Source organism: Mobula birostris, chromosome 27 (assembly GCF_030028105.1).
Source record: "Mobula birostris isolate sMobBir1 chromosome 27, sMobBir1.hap1, whole genome shotgun sequence".
Classification (NCBI taxonomy): domain Eukaryota; kingdom Metazoa; phylum Chordata; class Chondrichthyes; order Myliobatiformes; family Myliobatidae; genus Mobula; species Mobula birostris.
Genome location: NC_092396.1, coordinates 44716172 through 44736376, shown reverse-complemented (window position 1 = coordinate 44736376; position 20205 = coordinate 44716172). Strand labels below are relative to the sequence as shown.

General features: G+C 44.0%; 1 protein-coding gene across 7 annotated transcripts in view; it reads left to right on the top strand.

The window, feature by feature from the left end:
* hspg2 (heparan sulfate proteoglycan 2) overlaps positions 1 to 20205 on the top strand; it is a 551229-nt gene that overhangs the window by 478243 nt on the left and 52781 nt on the right. For all 7 annotated transcript variants that reach the window (XM_072245063.1, XM_072245064.1, XM_072245068.1 and 4 more), the window contains 5 exons: positions 101 to 213; positions 2263 to 2410; positions 3246 to 3356; positions 10282 to 10366; positions 13723 to 13867. In XM_072245063.1, the coding sequence (XP_072101164.1) occupies positions 101 to 213; positions 2263 to 2410; positions 3246 to 3356; positions 10282 to 10366; positions 13723 to 13867 (602 nt within the window). The remainder of the gene's footprint in view (positions 1 to 100; positions 214 to 2262; positions 2411 to 3245; positions 3357 to 10281; positions 10367 to 13722; positions 13868 to 20205) is intronic.

The following is a 20205-nucleotide window of genomic DNA, read 5'->3' as shown; positions in this document are numbered from 1 at the left end:
TATGTATTTTTAAAGTACATGTGTACAATGTTTCAAGGAATGTGTATAAAGATTTGGTTTATGGGTTATAAAGTTATTAACAACTTCCCTGCTTTTATAGCCGTTCCCATGATTGCCCCTCACCCAGAACTGAAAGAAGTTGCCATCGGATCCACGGCTGTTTTCCCTTGTCTAGCCTCGGGCTTCCCAGTACCAGAGGTGACCTGGAGTAAGGTACTTATTGTTTCATATCATTCCCTATGGATATTATTCTAGACAGAGATTTCCACTCTTCTACTCAAATCCCGTTGTAATTAAGGCGAACACCAAGTCAGGTGAAGTTCGATTCCCTCATCCAAATTTTTGAGATAGATCCTAAACACCTGGGGCTCCAGCATTGCTCCTGCACCCCCCCCCCCCAACCCAGCACAGTTCACAGCCTCCCCACCCCCCCCCAGAAGATGGCCCTTTCATTCTGTCTCTGTGTCTTCATTCCTCAGTCCAGTCCCACAAATACCATGCCGTCTGACTTTGTTCTAAGCACATCAAACCAAATGGTTCTCCCTTTCTATTCTGCTAGTTACAGCTTCAAGAAATTAACAAGCTTATTAAACTCTATTTTCCTTTTCCTAGATCTGTGTTGACCCTATCCATTCTTACTACTACTGTCTTGCCAACCAGTCTACAGGCCTCTGTACTTGCCCCTGTCCCTCGCCACCCCCCTTGCCACTCCTCTCTCCCCTCCTTGCCCCTTCCCCTTGCCCCCCTCCCCTTGCTCCCCTCGCCCCTCGGTCCAGTTCACCTGTACTGTAAAGCATTGTGTTAACCACTACACTACCGTGCTGCCCCATGGTCAACTGTGTGCCAACACTTGTGGGCTGCCCACAGTGCATTCTTAATTTGTGGTGGTTATTAACACAAATGACATATTTCTCTCTATGTTTTTACTGACAATGTGATAAATAAATTAATCTGAATCTTTACTAGAGGCCCAAGTCTTTGCCATGATTATTCATTGATATTATTAATGATAGGCCAAGCACTTTCTCCCAGTGCTCCGACAACTGATACAGTGAACCTGCAAAGAGACTTAGGTAGTTTAGGAGAATGGGCAAAGAAGTGGCAAATGAAACACAATGTTGGAAAGTGTATGGTCATGCACTTTGGTGGAAGAAATAAATGGGCAGACTACTATCTAGATAGGGAGAGAATTCAAAATACAGAGATGCAAAGGGACTTGGGAGTGCTTGTGCAGGATACCCAAAGGTTAATCTCCAGGTTGAGTCGGTTGTGAAGAAGGCGAATGCAATGTTGGCATTAATTTCAAGAGGTATAGGATATCAGAGCACGGGTGAGATGTTGAAGCTTTATAAGGCACTTGTGAGACCACACTTGGGGTATTGTGTGCAGTTTTGGACTCCTTAGAAAGGATATACTGACACTGGAGAGGGTTCAGAGAAGATTCACGAGAATGATTCCAGGAATGAAAGGGTTACAATATGAGGAACGTCTGGCAGTTCTTGGGCTGTATTCCCTGGAGTTCAGGAGAATGAGGGGGGATCTCATAGAAACATTCGAATATTATAAGGCCTGAACAGATTAGATATGGCAAACTTATTTCCCATGGTAGGGGAGCCTAGGGCAAGAGGGCACGACTTCAGGATTGAAGGATGTCTATTTAGAACAGAGATGTAGAGAAATTACTTTAGTCAGAGGGTGGTAAATCTGTGGAATTTGTTGCCATGAGCAGTGTGGAGGCCAAGTCATTGGGTGCATTTAAGAGAGAGTTAGATAGGTTCTTGATTAGCCAGGCATCAAAGGGTATGGGGAGAAGGCAGGGGGTTGGGATGACTGGAAGAATTGGGTCAGCCCATGATTGAATGGCAGAGCAGACTTGATGGGCGGAATGGCCTACTTCTGCTCCTATATCTTATGGTCTTAAGTTTATGGATGATAATATACAGACAAATGAAGCTATCTCAGCAGGGCATCACTACATTACCAGGATGTTTTCAATTAGGATTGTGGCTAAATTATTTTGGTATTTTCCACTGAAGATCTTTGTTGATATTGATAATGTCACCTGAATATATTTAATCTTTCCATAACAGAATGTGGTTTAAAAACCACATTCTATATCTGGTTCTTGGATATATTGCCACTCAGGATAAGCAACACTACCTTAAAATGTGCGTCTGATCCAGCTTGAAATGAGATGGTTTGGTAGGTTTGTCCTGTTTGGAGGCCTTCACCCTGTTCTAATATGTTTGTGATTACTTTCAGCTGGAGGGAGACCTCCCCCCTGGGGCTTACGTTGAGAATAACGTGTTGACCATACCTTCTGCTGGCCCTGAACATACTGGAACGTATGTCTGCACAGCCACTAATGAACAAGGAACTGAGACAGCCTACGCAATGCTGAAAGTGCGAGGTACAACAGAACACCTGCTGCACTTTATCTGTTTGTTTGACTGCGCTGTCAATCAGATGATTGGACAATTGATTTGGGGGCATACGTTGAAATCACACCTTGGCAGCTGGAGATTTAAATCAAATAATTAAACCTGGAATAAAAATCTAGTGAGTAGGAATATGTCTGAAAGTGCAGCTGGGGTTCTGCAGGGAAGGAGATCTGCCGTCTTCACCATCTGCGACTGCTGGTCCACCTCAACTGTGCCCTGAAATGGCTGAGCTAGCTAATGAACCAGGGCTGTGAAGGATGGGCGATGGTAGCTGGTCTTGTTGGGGATGTCCACAACCTGATATGGAATAAATAAACAATGGGATTTACTCTATGTGAGGATGAGTTTCCCTGTGTCACGGTTTAACAGGCCTGTATGACATGGTGTTTTGGCAACTTCCTCATCCTCCACATGCTCACAAGTGAGGTCCAACAGTGAAGTACCTGTGGAGAGCTTTCAATGCTGTGTCGAAAGAATCCACCGCAGCCTGCATATAGCGAGGTCCAACAGGCACCATTAGCATTAAAAATCAGATTCCTGTTATATCAGTATGAGTTGAGAGGTGAGTGTCACCTAGAACTCTCCTATCTTCTCATCTGCTGGGGAGGATAGTGTGGTGGATCTTCTAAAGACTCTGGCAGTCTAGTTCTATCCAGTACTGCCCTGAAATGTCAGCCTGCAGTATCTAGGTTAAGAATTGATTGGAGATGATCTGACCTGGAGGTGTTACAGAGGTTTAAGTGTTGGATATTAAGGATGTTTTTTTTTTCACCAAACTTCAGTACCTTCTTCCTGTTATTACAGAACGCAAGATCCCATACTTCACGCGACATTCCTACATTGCTGTGCCTACCATAAAAGATGCCTACCATGAGTTTGAAATCAAAATAACATTCCGTCCGGATGCAGCTGATGGTAAGAGTTTTCTACCCCACCACCGTTTTCTCCAAAAGTATTTTGAGAGCTCTGAATGAAGTCTAGATAACAAAATTCATTTCACCTCAGCTAGCTGACACGTTCTTGTGCGATCTGGTCAGTGAAGGAATGGAAGACTGTAACCCCACTGATACCACAGTCAACCATGTGAATGTTTCCTGTGCAATGGCTCATTTCCAGCCCACTGAATATGCTTGTACTTTGGTGAGAAAACATCACTCACTGTAGAATCTACCAGCACCAGACCTTTTGAAAAGTAAGTGCTGGAGACTGTGGAGTGGATAGTACTTCTCATCAGTTGCTGGTCTTGTATCACGGTGAGTTGATGCTCTGTTGCTACAATTTCAGTGAAATTGGTGAACAGATCATTGTTCTTTATAGGCAGTGATTGAGGGATAGGTATGGACCTGGATATTGAGGATAACTCCTTTCTCATCCACCAGACCATCGAGCTCACTCACTGATATAACCAGTGATTATTCTTTCAGTATCAAGCAAAATGGAGGAGACTAAGGGATCTACAGATGCTGGAAATCCAAGCAACATACACAAAACGCTGGAGGAACTCAGCAGGCCAGGCAGCATCTATGCAGTCCTGCAGATGGGTCTCAGCACAAAACGTCGACTGTACTTTTTTTCATGGATGCTGCCTGGCCTGTAAGTTCCTCCAGCATTTTGTGCATTGGGAGAATACTTGTAGGTGTCAGTGACGATCCTAAGTCTTGTGATTCTGTTTTGTAATGGTCGCTGCCAGGCAGACTGCCCACCTTGCCAGGTACCTTACCCCATTTACCCCTCAGACAGTCTTTGTGTTACCACCGTCAAAAATACTTTGCTGCACATCATCAGAATTTTGTTGATTGATAGAAATTGCCTGAAATTTTGTTAAAGTTAGTACATAAGATGGACTAATTCCCCGGTTTCAAGTCATCAGAGTGAAGTGAAGTTGTATTGTAGTGAGTTGTGGTTCCAAGCAGTTGTAAACGCGTCACCAGTAATTGCCAAGTTGTGGCCCATGACACGATGTTGCTTTCTTAGTTGTAGTCTTTGTGATGTTTGATCCATTTACAGAGAATTTACTTTTCTCAACACCTGTATCAGGAAAATCACCAAGAGTTAGTGGAGGAATTCTCCAGTCCCTAAGGGGGCCCACATTCTGTAGGAGAAGGAAGAAGAGACTATGAGATCTGCCCTTTGACAGTACCCCTCCACTTCACACATGGGGGTATATAGTCGGTGAATTGGCCCAAAGCTACTTTTTCCCTTTAATGAATGTAGTCTGCTCAGTCCTATGGATGGAATTGGAAATAGTTTATTATTATCATGTACAGTGAAAAGCTTGTCATGGACATTGTTCATGCAAATCAACTCATTACACAGTGTGTTGGGATAAACAAGGTAAAACAATAACAATATAGAATAATTGAACTGTCACATTGCGAATTGGGCTACCACAGATCCGGCTCCCAAGAAGAAAAATTGTCTATAAAACAAGTCATCACAGTCCCCCGACATCTTCATGGCGACGTGCAGCTGCTTCTTTGATGACCTCTTCTGGAGCTTCATCCTTGAGAATGGCAGTCGTTACGCATTGTTAACAAGCTTCAGTTGAGATACACTTGAGTAACTTATTTGCAAGATTCAAAAAAACACTTGTTCAAACCAATTTCTAGGCTCCTCTGTAATGATCCCTGCATGCGTCCTATCTCATACCAAGACCACCAGAGATGGCAACTAAAAGATACATTACCAGGTGAGAGTGACCTGAGACCCATGGTCACCTATCAGGCCAAAGAGAGGCTGTGAAGCCTTTTCTGATTGTCACTTGCCATTCTCCTCCAGCTGATAAATCAGATCCCCTCCAGCTTGTGAGAAGACCAGCAGGAGAAGCCACTTTGCAGGACTATGTTGTAAAGAGAACACCTATTTAACATTTTAATTCCACATCCCATTCCCATTCTGACATGTCTATCCACGGCCTTCTCTAAAGATGAAGCCACACTCAGGTTGGAGGAACAACACCTTACATTACATCTGGGTAGCCTCCAACCTGATGGCATGAACATCGACTTCTCTAACTTCCGCTAATGCCCCACCTCCCCCTCGTACCCCATCTGTTATTTATTTGTATACACACATTCTTTCTCTCACTCTCCTTTTTCTCCCTCTGTCCCTCTGTATATATCCCTTGCCCATCCTCTGGGTCCCCCCGCCCTTGTCTTTCTTCCCGGACCTCCTGTCCCATGATCCTCTCGTATCCCTTTTGCCTATCACCTGTCCAGCTCTTGGCTCCAACCCTCCCCCTCCTGTCTTCTCCTATCATTTTGGATCTCCCCCTCCCCCTCCAACTTTCAAATCCCTTACTCACTCTTCCTTCAGGTAGTCCTGACGAAGGGTCTCGGCCTGAAACGTCGACTGCACCTCTTCCTAGAGATGCTGCCTGGCCTGCTGCGTTCACCAGCAACTTTTATGTGTGTTGCTTGAATTTCCAGCATCTGCAGAATTCCTGTTGTTTGCCTATCCACAATGGGTCAGGTTGATGTTTTACAGTCTTGCCACATGCGATCAACATGGTAGAGCATTCTGACTGGTTGTATCACAGCTTGGTGTGGGGGCTTCTATGTACAGGACAGCAGGGGGCTGCAAAAGGGCCCCCCCATCATGAGCACAGCCCTCCCACCATCAAGGAATCTCAAGAAGCGATGCCTCAGAAAGGTGGCATCCATCATTTCCCTTGCCATTCGGGAAATGCCCCCTCCACCAACTGCGCACTGAGGATGTCACCTGGGCTGGTGATGAAATGCCTGCAAGCTAATTGCCAAAGTCAGTGACCACTGCAATACCAAATGCCTCACCCCGAGGTACTAATATTCATCACCGTCCGAAGTGCCCTCTTCTCATTCCTACCATCAGAGTGGAGATGCAGGAACCTGAAGACCCACACTCAGTGGTTCAGGAACAGCTCCTTCTCCTCCACCGTCAGAATTCTGAATGGTCCTGATTATTCCTTTTTGTTTTGCACTATTTATTAGTTTTGTAATTTTTAGTAATTTTGACTTTGTACTACTGCTGCAAAACAACAAATTTCTCGCCATATGAGCCAGTGATAATGAATCTGATTCTGACTCAGAACATGCCGTAAGGTAGTGAACCTTTAAATGACAAATCAGAGAAGAAGGGTGAATGTCTCTGCATCTTCAGTGATGGCAGAACACAGCTGATGAATACAAAAAATGAGGCTGACTACTTTGCAGCCTTCAGAGATGCCAATCTGGTGATCCAACTTGGTGTCTTCCTGTGGTCACCGCCATAATAAAATGTAGACTTCCATAAATCTGGTACACACAAGGTCAATAATCAACTAGAGAGTGTATACAGCAAAAGCTAAGGCCCCTTTGTGACAGTGGAGATTAATTATCCTGGATCTCAGTCTGACTTTCCTCAATCTGTTCCAGTTACAATACTGCCATCTACACACTGACATGCAACCTTGCCCAGCTATGAATTACTTACAGATGATAATGAAAACAACACATCCCATAACCCCAGCATGATGGAGATGACAGCAACGGCACTTTCTCACCAGCTTGCAACCGATGCTGTATTTAATCTTCACTACAGTCGCCTGTTCACAGACCTCAGTATTGGATTAACTGTGGACAGAAGAGGTGACTCTGATATCAAGATAATTTTTGACCAAGTGTGGCATTGCAAACTCTTGTAAATTTGAATTCAATGGGTTGGGGGATGGGATAGGTTCTCCAGTTCCTGGAATTGTACTGAGAGCCAAAGCAAATGATTGTGGCCTTTGGATACCAATCACCTCTGTCCCCATCTTTCAGGAGTTCTTCAAAGCAGCATTCCATATTATTTAAACTGTTTCAATGATAAACTCTTCGCACCACAGAAACAGGATGTTTGCTGATGATTCCATAACATGCAATTCCTTGTACAACTCCTCAGATAATAAACCATGTCAATTTGCTGTGCAGTCGGACCTGGACAATGTTCTGGACTGTTAAATATGAGCAACATCCAATTTACAAACATTGGAAGTCGCACAAACTTTGTCAAAAGAATTTAACCACTTCTCCTTGTCATTGTTTTGAGATCCCTGCCCAAGACATCCTGGGGGAGAGTCGATGGTCACTGTCAACTGGTAATTTAAAGGAGCAATCACCTGTGCACTGTGACTACCACAGTAGAAGCTCACAGCTTGGGTATTCTCTATTGAGTGAGTCACCTCCTGAGTCCCAAAATCTTTTCCACACTTGAGAGTGTCAAATTAGGAGTGTGATGTAATCCTCTCCATTTTCCAGTCCGAGTGCAGTTAGAAAGCACTCAAGGTGTTAAACGTTATCCAGGCCAAATTTGATTGTCACCCCTTCCACCACTATGAACATTCACCTCGTACTTTTTGAGAAGCATGTAAGCAGAATAAGCACTGAGGCAGCTTGCCATGCTTTCCATCAGCAACTTCCAAACCCATTATCTGTACCACATAGAAGGAGAATGGAACCAGGAGCTCCCCTCCACATGAGACAGAACTACATTGCCAGTCACTTTATTTTAATGGAGGTAGACGTGGCTTTGTTGGACATACTTATGTCCTGTGAGAGCGTAAAACAGGTCAGGCAGAGTGCCTTCACTTGCAACCAACCATTGCTGATTTATCACCACCTAGTCATCATCTGGATGTATAGTGCCTTGAAAAAGTATTCAGTCCTCACAACTATCTTCCCATTGTACTGCCACATCTCCTGAATTCAAAATATATTGAAGTAGGATTTTTCGAGTTAATCTACAAAACATTGTGCATCATGTCAAATCAAAAGGAAGTAATTCTGAAACATGTCATCAACTTACTAAAAATTAAAACCAAAATTGTGAGGCTGAAAAAGCATTCATCCTCTTTGTAATTACTACGCTAACTTTCCTCAGCTGCAATATTGCATAGTACCTTATCAACTTACCCAAATTGTTGATGTAAAAAAGTGGAGGATCACCTGTTTTCAGTGAATTTTTAAGAATAAACACTCCCTCTCTCTGTAAGGTCCAACAGTGCAGTAGATTTTCAACAGACCAAACCAAAATGAAGACAAAACAGCATTCAAGACAAGTCAGGGGAATGATGATTGAGATGCACAAGTCTTGGGAAGGGGGCAAGACCATCTCAAAGGCACTGAACATACCTTGGTGCTCAATGCAGTCCATCATGTAAAAGTGGGAAAAATATGAAACCACAGCCTCACTGCCTAGGTCAGGCTGACCTCTTAACTTAGTCACTGGAGAAGAATGTCACCTGTAAGAGAGGCTAGCGATCACTCTGAGCTGCAGAAGTCAGAGGCTGCAACTGGAGATGAAGTTCATGGCTCAACAATCTCTAAGCCCTTGCACAAAAAGGGTGGTTATGGAAGAGCGTCAAGTAAAAAGCCCTGGCTTAAAATAACATATCCTTGCCCATCAAGACTTTGCAGAATGTCACTTAGAAGATACTGTAAGATGTGGAAGAAGGTTTTGTGGTTGGATGAGACTAAAGTTGAAATTTTTGGCCTCAACATCAGGTGGTATATATGTGGCATAAATCTAATACTGCACATCAGCCAGGTAACACCATCTCTACTGTAAAGTATGGTGTGGTAGCGTCATGCTATGGGGATGCTTTTCAGGGACATGAAATCTGATCAAAAGTAATGAGAAGATGAACGCTGCTAAATACAGAGAAATCCTGGATGAAAACCTGCTAGTCTCTGTCAGGAAGTTTAAACTGGGGAGGAAGTTGGTCTTTCAGCAGGACAACGACCCAGAGCAACCACAGAGCAACTGCAGATGAAGAGAATTGACGTCCTTGAGTGATCCAGTCAGAGTCCTGACCTTAACCAGGTCGAACATCTCTGGCAGACCTCAAGATTGCTGTCCACTGCCCCTCCCCTGGCACAGCTTGAGCAACTTTGCAAGGAGGAATGAGCAAATCCTGCTCCATCATGTTGTGCAAAGCTAATAGAGACTTATCCAACCGACTACTACTGTGCCGGGGAGATGAATCCTTTGGATCTGCTGACATTTGAGTTTTTGATATCTTAGTTTTTCATGCTTTACAATTATTCCTTTTTGGGCTCTGCTGTGAAAAAAGGAGTATGTGACTCACAAATAAAAATTCTCAGTTAAATTGATCAAAATCCCTGGTTGTAATACTCATTGACATGAACAAAGAGTTGGCTAAATACTGTATATAAAAGGCACTGTATATAATTGCAATCTTTGATGGAGGTGTAAATCTGTAACTCGTCTATTCACTTTTTCTTACTGTCCCTTTGTATTTCTCTGTCTTCTTTTCCCACCTCTACTTCCAAGCTCTCCTATTGTACTCTGGTGAGTTTGTGCTGCATCTCTGCAAGGCCTGCTCATTGCTTTTGTTAACATGAGCTTTATGTTAGAAGTGCATGTAATTATTGTTTAAAATTACTAAAAATATTCACCAGTGCAGCATCTACTTTAAATTATGGATCCATGCCTGGGGTGAGATGCTACCATTAAAGCAGACTAACTTGTCAAGTACTCAACTAAATTGCAGTGGATAAGCAATAAAGTGGTCTCATGGATTGGTGGGATGGGCTTAAGAGCCAATTGATCTCCTAATCTGACATTCCTTATAATATCCAGATGATAAAGGCTAAGCTTCCCTTAAACCAGGAAAGTGGGCTAATTGAACAGTTCTTTCCAGAACTAGCTCAGCTTTGGTCAGCTCTGCTCAGTTGGATTCTATGATCTCAAATTAACAGAAAATTGTCATTGGCTTGAGGGAGGCTGTAAACATGCAACCCATGCTTTTTGAATGTTCTTGGATTTGTAATAAAACTGGAAGTCACTTTTCCATTGATTCCTCACATTCTTTGCATTGCAGGTATGATCATATACAATGGGCAAAAGAAGACAACTGGAGCAGATTTCATCTCTTTTGCATTAGTGGGAGGCAGACCTGAATTCAGGTGAGGAAGGAGCTTTGTTACATTGTGATGTCCGTAAAACATTTTGAATGTTCAAAACCTTGGGTAGAGTGATGAACAGATTTGTAAGGTTGCTGCCTTCTGCCACACACTGATATCCATCAATGCTGAAGCCAGCCAATGGTTCAGAAATCCTCTTAATGTTCATGAATACAGTGAAGGTGCCAGTTCATCAGTGTGAGGGGAAGCGGAGCTACAGATTCAGCTTACATACAAAACTTCAGCAGGTCAGGCAAAGAGTACACAGTCGACGTTTTGGGGTCAGGCAAAGAGTAAACAGTCGACGTTTTGGGGTCAGGCAAAGAGTAAACAGTCGACGTTTTGGGGTCAGGCAAAGAGTAAACAGTCAACATTTTGGGGGTCAGGCATAGAGTAAACAGTCAACGTTTTGGGGCTGAGACCCTTCATTAGGACCCTTCTTAGTACTCAGCTGATGTTTTTTCTGATTTGATTTGAAGACCCCAAAGTTTTCTCCCCGTTCCTTCAGAGAGTTCGAAGTTAGCTCCATTACTATTTAAATAAGTTTTGAGGGTTTCTATGTCACTAGCTAGGGAGGGAGGGAACATCGACTCAGACCATGAGAGGCCTGCATCGGGTATTTTCATGCCTTACAAGGCACAAGCTAAGCTAAGTCACTAGCTAAGTGATCATTTATTTCCCGTTTGTGATTGACCTTGAGAAGGTGTGGGGATCTGCTGCCTTTGAATCACTGCAGTCCTGGTGGCGATGATACATTTAAAGTGCTGTGGGGAGGAAATGCAGGTATTTTCAACCCAGTGACCATAAACGATTTGAAATGTTAGATTACCATGTTTCAAAGTCATGGTGCTGAGTGAATAGGAGGGGAGTCTGTAGAAGCTGTTCTCTCCCATGCATTTGCTGCCCTTGTGTGCAGAGGCTGCAGGTTTGAGAGGTGCGGTCGGAACAGTCTGATCAAAGAATCAGTGCAAATTACAGTGTAGCTGATGTGTGCTGGTGGTAGGGAGAAAAAATGTTTAGAACAAAATTTTTAAAAAGCTGCAATAATGCATTCCTGAAGTAAAAACGGAAAGTGTTTGAAACACTCAAAGTCGGGCAGCATCATGTGAAAAGAGAAATAGAATTAATGGTTCAGGTCAGGCCTCTTCACCTGTGTTGGAGAAAAGGGAAAACAGTTTTCAGCTGCAGAGAAAGTGGTGGATGAACGGTAGGACAAAGGAAACATCTATGATAGGACAAGACCAACTGGATAAGAAACAGGTTATGCTTTGTCTGTGTTTGTGTTACTAATCACAGGATTGTGGGACATTCCCAGCAGGGCAGACTTATGGGGAATAGCAGAATATCACAGATGGAGCCAATATCGCAGACAAATGACAGGTAGAAGCAGCCAGTTTTCATACAAAGTGAGTTACCAAAGAAAGAGCAAGTTACCTAATGTTAGAGAATTGGATCTTGAGTCCAAAAGGCAGAAGACTGGTGTTGATCCTCAGGTTTCCATGGGCATAGCTGTAACAATGCACGGCAAACAACCAGAAGCTCAGGTTCACGCCTGTGGACTGAACCCTTGTGTTTTTTAAAGTGGCCACTCAATTTGCTGAAGAGAAGATTTCATTGTGAGCATTGAATGCAATGCAGTAGAGATTGGAAGAAGTCTTGTAAGCCTCTGCTTCACTTGAAAGGATTGTTTGGGTCCTGGCCATAATCTGTAATGATGGAGCTGTGTTTCAGCTGGAGTTATAAGAGTGGTGTCTGAAGGCTGATGATTGGCCTCTGCAAGAGAAAACTCGTTTTGTTAGACCACAAGTGTGCAACCTTAGTTGGCAGCTTTGATGGTGCTATCAGGATTTGTTTTTCATGAGAGGTGTGCTGTAAATTCAGAGGCAAGGTGGGGGGAGTAGGAAAGTGAGGGGCTGTGGAACAATGAAGGAGGTCAATGAACTTTGAATACATCTGGAGAAGGTAAGAGTTAGTTGTTTCAGCTGTTGATAGGTGCTATGAGAGTGATAAAGGCTCGTGTGCAGATTGAGGGTGAACACCTCAGGACCAAGGCATTGTCTGCAGCTTAACTAACACCAGTTGTAATGGTACAAAGGTGGAGTTATCTATGGAAAATAGCTGAGAGACAGATCAAATGGCCCCTAATGATCAGCAGGAATTTATCCCGGTTAGAAAGGTGGAATACATGGATGATTTCAGGTTGAACCGAAGTAAGTAGTGGATTATCCCAGGGATAGGCTCTCGCCCCTTGAGTATCTACCATTGCATTAATAACCTGGAGGAGGGAACAAAGCATAGTATATACTGTGTAATTGAGGGCATGTTGTAATGAGGACATTGTGTTTCTGTGATGAGATAAATTGAGTGAGTGGGCAAAGACTGGGCAAATGGAGTTTAATGTGAGGTCATGCACTTCAGGAATCAAAGGTCAGTTCATTGTTTATGTGGAGGGAGATCGCAAGTGAGTGAATTTCAACGTGTTCCAGTGCATGAATCACAAAAGGTCCATGGACAGGTCCAATGAGTAGTTGAGAAGAAGGTAAAGGAAATTGTGGCCTTTATTGGAAAGGAGTAGGAGTTTAAGAATAGGGAGGTTTTCAGAGAAAATACTGCAGTGAGTTGTTGTATCAGAAAGTAACGCAGGGTTCCCAGTCAGGTTGGTGTGGAATATCGTGCTCAATTTTAGTCTCCTTACAGGAAAAAAGGATATACTAGCATTGGAAGCAATCAGAAGGACATTCACCATGCTAGTTCCCGAGACAAGGGGGATGTTCCTATCATCGTATAAGGGGCTCGACAGGCTAGATATTGAGAGAAGCTCTCACTATTCGGAGTCACCAACAAAGGGAAATAACCAGAAAATAAGGAGCCAGAGACTTAAAGCTGTGGTGTATAGAATCATTTTTTCTCTCACAGGGTAGTGAGTCTCTGGAATTTTCTGGCCCTGCCAGGGTGTGATGCAGACCAGATTAATGGATATATTTAAGGTGGAGGTAGATAACTATTTGAAAAATCAGAACTGAAGGCACAGGAGAGAAGATGAGGCCAGCACAGATCGGCTCTGACCATGCACTTTGGCAGGACAAGTCTGTGGGACTTCGTGGCCCCACTGTCTCATACCCTGTTCCTGAGTGTGATGCTCCCCGTAAGGGTTAGTAACGTTCTTCCATTTTGAAATAAACTCACAGAGTACTTGTGTATCTCTGGTTATAGCAACTATGCATGTTCATTTCAGATTTTGCTTTATTGAGTCTTTTGGTCTTTTGGTGAACCTTGTCAATCATTCTATGTACTCTTTCTGGCATTCAGTCACTGATAATTATGGGTTCAGTTTTCTAATGCACATGCTCCCTCCTTAGGTTTGACGTGGGATCTGGCATGGCTACCATCCGCCATCCAAATCCCATCAGTCTGGGAGAATATCACACCGTGGTGTTGTATCGGAACTTAACTCAGGGCTCCCTGCTCGTGGACAACAATCCTCCTACCAATGGCAGCTCTCAGGTAAGAGAAATGGAAAATTGTGTGAACTCTTTCAGAGGATTAGTTTTGGTCTTTGGCCCTCAGGTATTTAGATCCACCTGAATTTGTATTCTGGGTGTTGAGTGATTCGTTCACCTGCAGTGTAAGCAGGCAGACTGGAGCAATGTTGAATCTGGTGCTTGTCTGTTCAGAGACAACCACGAAAGCACAGAGTGTGGATGAAAGCTGCATTACTGGAAGCTCTTTCCTTCTGATAAGACTTTATCCTTAGGTCCTTGTTCTCTACTCAGGCATGATTCAATGAACAATTTGAAGTTCTGTTGTCCAGGTCAACATTCCTTCCCCAACCAATATTACACAAAACAGATTAACTGGTAATTTTCGGGTCATTTAGCACTCTTGTAATCGGCAGATGTTTGGCCTGTGGACTTTAAGCATGAGTTATGTTTTTAAAATAAACAGTCCAGTTTGGGTCACTCGACACTCTTGACACTCTTGAGGTCTTTGGGTAATTAGGCACTTGGCAAAGGCCAATAAAAAGAGGTTATGTTTAAACGGAGCAGCTATTGTTGGAGTGGTACGGTGTTAGAGTGGCTTTGTCCAAGAACCATCAGTGAGGAGAGAGGAAAAGGTGGGTTTCTGAGCCACACACACAAAAAACTCAGCAGGCCAGGCAGCATCCATAGAAAAAAGTACAGTCAACGTTTCGGGCCGAAACCCTTCAGCAGGACTAGAGAAAAAAAAGCTGAGGAGTAGATTTGAAAGGTGGGGGTGGGGAAAAAACACCAGGCGATGGGTGAAACTTGGAGGCGGGGGGAAGAGCTAGGAAGTTGATTGGAGAAACAGACAGAAGGCCATGGAAGAAAGAAATAAATGCGGGGGGATGAGCACCAAAGGGAGGCAATGGGTGGGCGAGGAGATAAGGTGAGAGAGGGAAACGGGGGTGGGGTAGAGTAGAGGCATTACTGGAAGTTTGAGAAATCGACAGGTTGGAGGTTACCCAAATGGAATACAAGTTGTTGTTCCTCCGACCTAAGTGTGGTTTTATCACGACAGTAGAGGAGGCCATGGATGGACATATCGGAATGGGAATGGGAAGTGGAATTAAAATGGGTGGCTTGTTCTGGTGGATGGAGCTTAGATGCTCAGCGAAGCAGTCTCCCAGTCTGTGTCAGGTCTCACCGATATACAGGAGGCCCCACCAAGTGTACCAAACACAGTATATGACCCTAGTAGACTCACAGGTGAAGTGTTGCCTCACCTGGAAAGACTGTTTAGGGCCCTGAATGGTAGCGAGGGAGATCAGTGGGAAAGGACGAGTGGACATGGGAGTTGCATAGGGAGCGATCTCTGTGGAAAGCAGAAAGTGTGTGGGGGGGGGGGAGAGAAAGATGTGTTTCGTGGTGGGATCCTGTTGGAGGTTTCTGGTAAGTTCTCCCTTATTTTTGTCTACTTTTATCTACTACTGCCTAGTCCAGTATGGGTCCAGGATCAGTGGTGTGTCCTTCATGACAGGCGTGGGATTTCCGGGAGACCTCCAGTCTCCCTGACAACTACATCTGTGTGAAATGCATCTAACTGCAGCTCTTTGTAAACCATGTCGGGGAACTGGAGCTGCAGCTGGATAACCTTTGGAGAATGCAGAGGTGATAGATAGGAGCTACAGGGAGGCAGTCACTCCTAACCTGCAGGAGGCAGATAGCTGGGTGACTGTCAGGAGAGGGAAAGATAACGGACAGTGCAGGGCACCTCTGTGACTGTTCCCCTCAATAACACTTTGGATACTGATGGGGGTGGTATAGGACCTACCAAGGGAAAGCCACAGCAGCTAGATCTCTGGTTCTGTGACTCAGGGCTAAGTTGGGAGAAGAGTGCAGTGGTGAAAGGAGATTCAATAGTTTGAGGAGCAGGCAGGGTATTCCATGGACATGATAAAAGATACTGGATGGTAGGTTGCCTCCCAGGTGTCGGGGTCAGAAACATCTCAGATCGGGACCGCAGCATTCTAAAGGGGAAGGGTGAGCAGCCAGAAGTCCTGGTGTGTATTGGTATCAGTGACATAGCTGGAAAAAGGGATGAGGTTTTGGAGCTAGGGAGGAAGCTGTAAAGTGGGATGTCATGGGTAGCAATCTCTGGGTTGCTGCCTGTGCCATGCGCCAGTGAGGATGACAATAACAATAAGATGATTGGACAAATGAACATGGGGCTGAAGAATTGCTGCAAGAGACAGTGTTTCAGACTTGTGGTTAATTGGGATCTCTTCTGGGGAAGGTATGAACTGCACATAAAGGATGAGTTACACCTGAACTTGAGGGGCACCAATATTCTTGTGGGCAAGTTTGGCAGGGGGATGGAAACTGCAGTGATAGGGCAGAGGGTGGGGCAGTTGGTATGCAAGGAGATGCAGTGTGTAGTGAGACTGAGAAATAGCAGGCAGTTTATAGGGGAAAATCACTATCAGTCAGGTGGACCCAAGTGCATCTCTTTTAATGCAAGATGTATCAGGAACAGGAGTGATGAAACTTGAGCATGAGAACTACGACGTTGAGGTGATTACAAAGACTTAGCTGCCACAAAGGCAGGTATGGCTGCTGAATGTTCGGGGGGGGGGAGGTTGCTTTAGATGTTTCAAAATGAACAGGAAAGGAGGTAACAGAGGTGGGGGAGTGGCATTGCTGACTGAGGATAGTATCAAAGCTGCAGAAAGGGAGAACATTGTGGAGGGATTGTCCACTGAGTCAATGTGGCTGAAAGTCAATATCAGAAAGGTAGCAATCACCCTGTTGAGAGTATATAATGTCTTGGTTAAGACTTTTACTATTATGCTGTAGGTATTTCATTTTAACAGTTCTGTAAGAACAGTCTGTTCTGCTTTCAGCCTGTTTGGGTTTGAGCTGAGATAAGGGAGCTTTGTTGTTCAACTTAGGAATGTGGTGTCAGCCAATCAGGATGGTAGAATTGGGAGAAGGTCCTAGACAACGCTGGGCAGAGAAGTTTTTGTGGGGGACACTGGTGTGGGTCGAGGTCTTTTGGCGGGAGCAGGGAGAAGACAGGAGGGATATTAGCCAAGGATGCCATCACTGTGGCACAAGGTGTTTGGTGCAGATGCATGGTTTCAAGGAGGAAGGACCAACACTTCCGTGGGAGAGCCATTTGTTCTAGATGGATGTCGAGCAACATTCGGAAGGTGCTGTGTGCTTACAGCCAGACCGTGGGTCCAGCAGACGAGTTACAGACAACTTCAAGATGAGCTTCAACTTACATGCACATTTTTCTGTTTAATTATAATTGACCCTTGTTTGTTTTCTTCTTTCTTTTCTTTTATAACTCTTTGGTTAAGTTAACATTCATAAATATACTTTATTCTTTCTTTAAAGCTGTATGCGTGTACAATCTGCTATTTCTTGCCGATGGGTGATTGCCAGGGTCAGTAAATCACACAGCAGTCATACAAACCAGGGTTTGGGTGGGTAAGACATTCCAAGCTCACCAAAGTCATATACATCCTAAACATACAGAGCCTGAGAAAGATGGGTTTCTCACGGTGGAGTCCAGTGGTTGTTAGCGAGGGTTAAAGGGCTGCATTTCCACAGATACCCAGTAAAGGGAGGTTACATATAGAACCCCCAACAGCAGTGGAGACACTGAAGAATAGATCATGAGACTGATTTTGGAAATGTGCAAAAATAAAAGGGTTGTTGGCATGGGGTCTTCAACTTCCCTAATATTGATTGGCACCTTCCTAGTGCAGAAAGTTTAGATGGGCTGGAATTTGTTTCATGTGTTCAGGAAGGATTCCTGACACAATATGTAAACATGCCAACTAGAGGAGAGGCCATACTGGATCTGGTGCTTGGCAATGAATGACAAAGATGTCAGATCTCTTGGCAGGAGAGCATTTCAGAGATGGTAACCACAACTCGCTGACATTCACCATAGCCTAAGACAGGGCTAGGAGCTAATGGTATGAGAAAGTGTTTAATTAGAGGATGGAGAATTATGATGCTATCAGGCAGGAACTTGTGAGCATAGATAGGGAATGGGGGTACTCACAGAAATGCACAATGAAAATGTGCACATTGTTTGGGGAGTACTCACATGGCATTCTCGATAGGTTCTGTCCCATTAAGGCATGGAAAGGATGGTTGGGTGACGAGGTGTGGAACATCCTGTCAAGAGGGAAAAGGAAGATATAGGATGCAAGATTCAGACAGGACTCTAGAATTTACAAGGTAGCCAGGAAGGAGTTAAAGGATGGACTTAGGAGAGCTTCAATGTGGCATGAAAAGGCCTTGGTGCATAGAATTAAGATACCTCCAGGCGTTCTATGTGTATGTGTGAAGAACAGTATGATGATGAGTGTGAGGGTAGGGCTAATCAAGGTTGGAAGAGGAACCATGCCTGGAGTCAGAGGAGCTAAGAGAGGTCTTTAATGAATGCTTTACTTCAGTATTCACCAGTGAGAGGGAATCTGACAGTTGTGAGTTCAGCATTAAACAGAATGATATGCTAGAACATGTTAACATTAAGAACAGGAAGTGCAGGAACTTTTGAAAAACATTCGGATAGATAAATCGTTAGGGCCAGACAGGATATACCCCAATTTATTAAGGAAAGTAAGGGAAGAGATGGGCGATGATCTTTGCATCCTTGTGTGTAGCACCAGAGGATGACAGAGTGGCAAGTATTATTCCTTTGTTTAAGAAGGGAGTAGAGATAACATGGAGAATTATAGACCACAGAGTTTTACTTCAGTGAATGGCAAATTATTGGAGAAGATTCTTAGCGATAAGATTTGTAGGCATTTGGAGGAGCATAGTCTAATTTAGGATTGTCAACATGGCTTTGTGAGGGACAAGTCAGGCCTCATGAGCCTGATTGAATTATTTGAGAATATGACAAAGCACATTGATGAAGGTAGAGTGGTTGATGTGGTGTTAATCAATTTTAGTAAACCATAGCACTTGATAAGGTTCCCCATGATGGGCTCATTCAGAAAGCATACGATCCAGGGAAACCCAGCTCTGTGGATTCAGAATTGGTCTGTCCATGTAAGTGGAGTGTATTTTGCCTGGAGGTCAGTGACCGGTGCTGTTCTGCGAACACTGCTGTTTATGATTTTTATAAATAATTTGGATGAGGAAGTGGAAGGGTGGGTTAGCAAGTTTGCAGATGACATGAAAGTTGGTGGAGTTCTGGATAATGTGGAAAGTCAACAGGATATTGACAGGATGCAGAGCTGAGCTCAGAGGTGGCAGACAGAGCTCAATCCGGAGAAGTGGGAAATGAGGTTGGCACAACATTGTTTGCTGGAATGCCTGTACTATGCTGTAGAGTCCCATGTTCCAAGCTCTATAATCAAGAGTGGGTAAGTAATGGACAGAGAGTCATCTTGTGATATTTTGAGGGCTTATCAAGGAGCTTATCAAATGCAATTCACAAGCTACCAAAGAACTGCCAAAGTGCTCAGGCGTTTGTGTTTTATTGTGGGAAATGCAGCTGCAGTTTCCAGCTCCCACAAACGTAAACCATTGATTATTTCTGAGAGCTGGTTGGCTGGAAGGTAAATGTTAGCCAGGTCACTGCAGAAACGTTCTGCCATTTGATCTTTTCCTTCATCTCAGGGGATGGATGGGGCCTCAGTTCAATGCTTCCTCTAGTAGTAACACCTCTGTTTGTGCAACATCGTCCCACCTTCTACTTCAGAACTTGCTTTGTGTCGAGGCTTTGAGTTTCATATGGGCTTGGACTCAGCACCTTCCCTGGTGCTTGCCTTTGGTACAACATGAGGATTTATCCTTCCTACTCACTGTTCCTCATCATCAGCACTGAAAAATAAAAGATGTTCTACCTACTCCTTCAACACCTGTCTTTATTTCTAACATGTCAGATTTCTGGTTACAGAGACTGTCATGGACAAGCAGTAATTCCCTCCACTTCATGCTGCCTCTCTTTTCCCTAATGTACACCCCAAACTTCAAGTTTTCTCTTAGTCTGACACTAATTCAGAATCTCATAACCTGAACTAAAGATGAACTGGGACAACATTCATCCCCATCAATGATGTGATTGCCCCTCCCATTGATCGCCTGCCAGTCAATGCTCCTCATCCATGCGAATAATATATAGATAACCAAACAACCTTTCAGATCGTTCATTCGGTAGTGGCGGCAGGTATAGTTTGAATGAAGTCCAGTGCGGCTTTTGGATCAAAAGATGTACGAGGAGGAGAATTAGGAAGAAAAACTTACGAAGGAAGCAATTTCTTATCATAAGCCTGTTTCATTACCAGAGCAAATCTTGATCTTTGTTCCGTTACTTCCTTCGGATAATCTTCATAAAAACGGAGCTCGGATTCC